At 57.1% G+C, this 5,288-nt stretch overlaps 1 protein-coding gene across 1 annotated transcript; it reads right to left on the reverse strand.

The window, feature by feature from the left end:
- Positions 1–1,043: 1,043 nt before the first annotated feature.
- Positions 1,044–4,113, reverse strand: LOC130130385 (lysozyme C-like). The gene is made up of 4 exons (XM_056300082.1): positions 3,952–4,113; positions 2,750–2,911; positions 1,262–1,340; positions 1,044–1,156 (listed from the first exon to the last, which is right to left on the reverse strand). The coding sequence occupies exons 1-4, from the start codon at positions 4,076–4,078 to the stop codon at positions 1,090–1,092; spliced, it is 435 nt and encodes a 144-aa protein (XP_056156057.1). The 5' UTR covers positions 4,079–4,113; the 3' UTR covers positions 1,044–1,089.
- Positions 4,114–5,288: the final 1,175 nt, after the last annotated feature.

Consider the following 5,288-nt stretch of genomic DNA (forward strand, 5'->3'; position numbering starts at 1 on the left):
TCCCCCCGTCTCTCTCTCCCCCCGTCTCCCCCCCCCCGTCTCTCTCTCCCCCGTCTCTCTCTCCCTCCGTCTCTCTCCCCCGTCTCTCTCTCCCCCCGTCTCTCCCCCCCGTCTCTCTCTCCCCCCGTCTCTCTCTCCCCCCGTCTCTCCCCCCCCCCCGTCTCTCTCTCCCCCGTCTCTCTCCCTCCGTCTCTCTCTCCCCCGTCTCTCTCTCCCCCTGTATCTCTCTCTCTGTCCCGTCTCTCCCCCGTCTGTCTCTCTCCCCGTCTGTCTCCCTCTCCGTCTCTCTCTCTCACCCGTCTCCCTCTCCCCTGTATCTCTCTCCCTCGTTTTTCTCTCTCTCCGTCTCTCCTTCTCCCCGTCTGTCCCTTCCCCGTCTCCCTCTGTTCCCATCTCAGTCTCTCTCCCCTTGTATCTCTCTCCCCCTGTATCTCTCTCTCACTCTGTATCCCTGTATCTCTCCCCCTGTATCTCTCTCTCACTCCCTCTTTCTCTCCCGCCGTCTCTTCCGTCTCCCCCCCCCCCCCCGTCTCTCTCTGCGCTGCTCTGCACGGCCCACATAAAGACGTCAGTAATGATTTTGTAGCCACGCGGGCATGAGACGTGCGCCCCAGCCAGTCGGCCAGCCAGCCAGCCAGCCAGCCAGCCAGCCAGCCAGCCAGCCAGCCAGCCAGCCAGCCGGTCAGCCGGCCAGCCAGCCAGCCGGCCAGCCAGCCAGCCAGCCAGCCAGCCAGCCAGCCAGCCAGCCGGTCAGCCGGCCAGCCAGCCAGCCAGCCAGCCAGCCGGCCGGTCAGCCAGCCAGCCAGCCGGTCAGCCAGCCAGCCAGCCAGCCGGTCAGCCGGCCAGCCGGCCAGCCAGCCAGCCAGCCAGCCGGCCGGTCAGCCAGCCAGCCAGCCGGTCAGCCAGCCAGCCAGCCGGCCAGCCAGCCAGCCGGCCAGCCGGCCAGCCGGCCGGCCGGTGGGTGGGTGGGTGGGTGTTGCTCTGTGAAGGGGTGGTGCGGGAATGGGAACCTTCGCAGACATCCAGGAAGAGTCGTCTTTCAGTTCAGTTCGACACCAAAAGCTTTTATTGAATTTCGCTGGCGGGGAGTTAAAGTGAACATCCGGCCGTGTACGAGCTCAGGTCCCGATTGGCACAGTGACGACTCCAGTTCACCCTGCAGCAGACAGAAACACACCACCACCCACACCTGTTAACAGGACGCGCACCTCCAGCGCGTGTGCGTGCGTGTGCGTGCGCGTGTGTGTCGCGTGCAGCTCACCATGCCGTGATGCCGTTAGGATCCCTTATCACACGCTTCGCGCAGCGGATGGCGACAGAGACGTTGTCCGTCAGCAGCTCTGCCGGAAGGAGAGAAAACCCGTGTTGTTCATGCAGGGATCCAGATAAACCTAAACTCACCGACTAACCCCAGGGGTCAGTCGTGACACCCGTCAGACACCCGTCATCTTCATGCATCCGTTACCTTGGTTACCATCGAACAAAGGAGGAGACGTCCTGGCACAAAGGCTTGGTCCATCCTCCACCCCATATGAATTCTGCAGCGAATTCAGGGGGGCAGGGGCAGCAGCAGCAGGGGCAGCAGCAGGAGGAGGAGCAGCAGGAGGAGGAGGAGGAGCAGCAGCAGCAGCAGGAGGAGGAGTAGGGGCAGCAGCAGCAGGAGGAGCAGGAGCAGGAGGAGCAGCAGCAGCAGGGGCAGCAGCAGCAGGGGCAGCAGCAGCAGCAGCAGGAGGAGCAGGAGCAGGAGGAGCAGCAGGAGCAGCAGCAGCACTTAGTTTGTGCGGTGACCACGCACGTCAGCGGGGCCTTCGTGTGGTCGCACTACTCCACGGCTCGTTTGGTCGTTAGCGAGTCCGCGACTTGCCGCAAGTCGGTTGACATGTATACGTTTATACGGAAGTTGGCCCACTAAGAAGAGAAGGGTCCGTTCTGACCTCTGCCCCCAAACCCCAACCCTAACCCGTGCAGCGCATGTGCGGAACAGATCTGTCAGCGACAGGTCCAGCTGCAGCCTGCAGCGCCAGTACAAGACACGCCCACTCCCATCCAGTGGCGCCCCCAAGGGGTGGCCAGGGGTGGCCACGGCCACCCTGATACTATCCCAGCCGCCCCCCCCGCTGGCCCCCCCAGCCACGAGTCGCATCTGCAGAATATGCTTCTGATTATGCAGAATAAGCTTCTATCTGATATCTTACATTAGGTGCTGTTCATTTAAATCCATAATGTATATTTTTCTTACCTCTCATGTTGCCAGTTTTCCACTAGCCTATAGTACAGTACACTACAACAGCAGCACAGAATTCCCCAAATCCAGCCGTGGCTTTTGGTTTTGGTGTGCCACCCCAAGATTTTCAGTGGCCCCATTTGGCCCCCCCTATGAAACAAGGCTGCCGTCCTCACCTTAACCTCCTAACCTTAACCTCAGTGGGTGGGGGGGGTCTTGTACTGACGATGGGCTGTCGTTAATGTGGCGTGGGCGTTTCCGGTGCTGACGTGGGGGCGTGTTGCGCCGTGGGGGCGTGTTTGTACTGGCTGCAGGCTGCACACTGAGTCGTTTGGGCTACAACGGCCACGGCTCTTTGGAAAGGCAGCGGTTCAAATAAAAATGGCCGCCGCTCTGACCCTTCCTGCTGGAACGTAGATTTGAATGGGATTACCCGTTCTACGGTCGTCTGATCTCTATGACGAGGACACGTGTCTTCCGGTGACAGGGCAGCACTATGACGTACCAGCAGCAGACGTTACTCACCGCTGCACTGGATGCCACAGCCGTTGGAGCTCCGCGGTGTTTTGTGGTCCTCGCACCAGTAGCGGCTGTTGATCTGGAAAATGCCGTAGTCTGTGGAGCCGTTCCTGTTGGAGTTGGTGGCCGCGGTGTTGTAGCTCGACTCCCACTGGGTGAGGCAAACCCCTGAGGAAGCAGCGTGACAGCGTGTCAACCAAACCACATCAGACATGAGACTCCGCCGCGCCGCCGATCTGTCACCGAACCTTCACACCCCCCTACTTTGTTCAGTCACTCTGTTTTGTTTATAGGGGGCGTCCGGGGGGCGTGGCGGTCTATTCCGTTGCCTACCAACACGGGGATCGGCGGTTCGAGTCCCGGTGTTGCCTCCGGTTTGGTCGGGCGTCCCTACAGACACAGTTGGCCGTGTCTGCGGGTGGGAAGCCGGAAGTGGGTGTGTGTCCTGGTCGCCGCACTAGCGCCTCCTCTGGTCGGCCGGGGCACCTGTTCAGGGAGGAGGGGGAACTGAGGGGGAATAGCGTGATCCTCCCACGCGCTACGCCCCCCTGGTGAAACTCCTCACTGTCAGGTGAAAAGAAGCGGCTGGTGACTCCACATGTATGGGAGGAGGCATGTGGTAGTCTGCAGCCCTCCCCGGATCGGCAGAGGGGGCGGAGCAGAGACCGGGACGGCTCGGAAGAGTGGGGTAATTGGACCGGTACAATTAGTAAGAAAAAAGGGGAACATTTTTGTTTCTATTCATTTTGAAGTCGAAGTGTGCGAGAGACGTGTTGTAAGAAACACTTGTGCGGAAGTCCTTACGGGGAAATGAGTCTATAGATTACTATGCTGAAGTACACACCTTATTCCTAGCCCCCATGATACTGCTTCCGCCCAACACCGGAAGTATTACCCATAATCGTTTCCCCGGAGGACCCCCCCCCTCTCAAAACTCGTGGATAAGATCTTTAAAAAAGAAGCCTTTAACTTCCAAACTTTCCCACTTTGCATGTCCCAGTGAAGCAGCGCAGCCCTGTCAGCAGACGTCCCGCAGCACGGGACCACCCTAAACACCTTTATCTGAAAATAACAACGATCAAAATACAAGTTACGGTCCAGGCCAGGCCAAGCCAGGCCAGGCTAGGCCAGGCCAGGCCAGGTCAAGCCAAAACCAGGCCATGCCAGGCCAGGCCAGGCCAGACTGAAGGGGAAGGTGTAGTACTCACAGTTGGCCAGGCTGTATCCGCCGTATCCGTCCATCCCGTTCCTCTTCAGCACTCTGGCCCATTCACATCGGTTAAAGACTTTAGCGGAGGCCACGGCCACCAGGAGCAGGAGCAGGAGCGCCTTCATCTTCCTCTCGGGGGCTTGCTCGTCTGAAGTGCGTTGACGCCTGGCGGTCTTCTTTATGGGACACCGACAGCGACGTGTGGGTTCTGAATGGCGGCCAGGTTAAACAAAGGTGTGGAAAGTTGCCGTTCAGCAGGTTACCAAAGCGGGAACTTCCCTGGTCATGTGACACAGGTCGAGGTTATCTCGCCGGTTCAGGACACTTGTTGACACATCAGTGTTGTACTTCTGAAGTCCACCAGGACGGGTTGTGTAGAATTACACAAGCAGAAAAGGAAACTAACTCAGTGTTGTTTTCAGTTCAGTTTGCTGTATTCAGAGCAACTTCAAACCTGGACAGACGTGTTTCATAGAGCAAGACAGACACACGCCATCTTAAGACTGTCTCAACTAAACCCGGGACACCACCAGCTTCACTCGGCCATCTTTCAGTTGCCAAGGTGTCTTTCTACAAACAACACCAGTCTAGTTATGAAGAGTCCTCATAAAGTTACCATGCGTCCCGGTCAGGCCTGCGGAGTCACTGGTCTTACTGGGGACATGGTGTCTTGACTGAAACACTGGGGACATGTCTTTTTGAAGCACTGGTGACATGTTGTCTTTCTGAAACACTGGGGATATGTTGTCTTGACTGAAACACTGGGGACATGGTGTCTTTCTGAAACACTGGGGACATGTTGTCTTTCTGAAACACTGGGGACATGTTGTCTTGACTGAAACACTGGGGATATGTTGTCTTGACTGAAACACTGGGGACATGTTGTCTTTCTGAAACACTGGGGATATGTTGTCTTGACTGAAACACTGGGGACATGTTGTCTTTCTGAAACACTGGGGACATGTTGTCTTGACTGAAACACTTGGGAAATGTTGTCTTTCTGAAACACGGGGGACATGTCTTTCTGAAACACTGGGGACATGGTGTCTTGACTGAAACACTGGGGACATGTTGTCTTTCTGAAACACTGGGGACATGTTGTCTTTCTGAAACACTGGGGACATGTCTTTCTGAAACACTGGGGATATGTTGTCTTGACTGAAACACTGGGGACATGGTGTCTTGACTGAAACACTGGGGACATGTTGTCTTGACTGAAACACTGGGGACATGGTGTCCTTCTGAAACACTGGGAATATGGTGTCTTGACTGAAACACTGGGGACATGTTGTCTTGACTGAAACACTGGGGACATGGTGTCTTTCTGAAACACTG

Source organism: Lampris incognitus, chromosome 20 (genome assembly GCF_029633865.1).
Source record: "Lampris incognitus isolate fLamInc1 chromosome 20, fLamInc1.hap2, whole genome shotgun sequence".
NCBI classification, from domain to species: domain Eukaryota; kingdom Metazoa; phylum Chordata; class Actinopteri; order Lampriformes; family Lampridae; genus Lampris; species Lampris incognitus.

Coding starts and splice junctions, on each gene's coding strand:
- LOC130130385 (XM_056300082.1), bottom strand. CDS start 4,078: ATGAAGGCGCTCCTGCTCCTGCTCCTGGTGGCCGTGGCCTCCGCTAAA. Junction 1,341..2,749: donor CTGTGGCATCCAGTGCAGCG/GTGAGTAACGTC, acceptor TCCTTCCGGCAG/AGCTGCTGACGGACAACGTC. Junction 1,157..1,261: donor CCTAACGGCATCACGGCATG/GTGAGCTGCACG, acceptor TGTCTGCTGCAG/GGTGAACTGGAGTCGTCACT.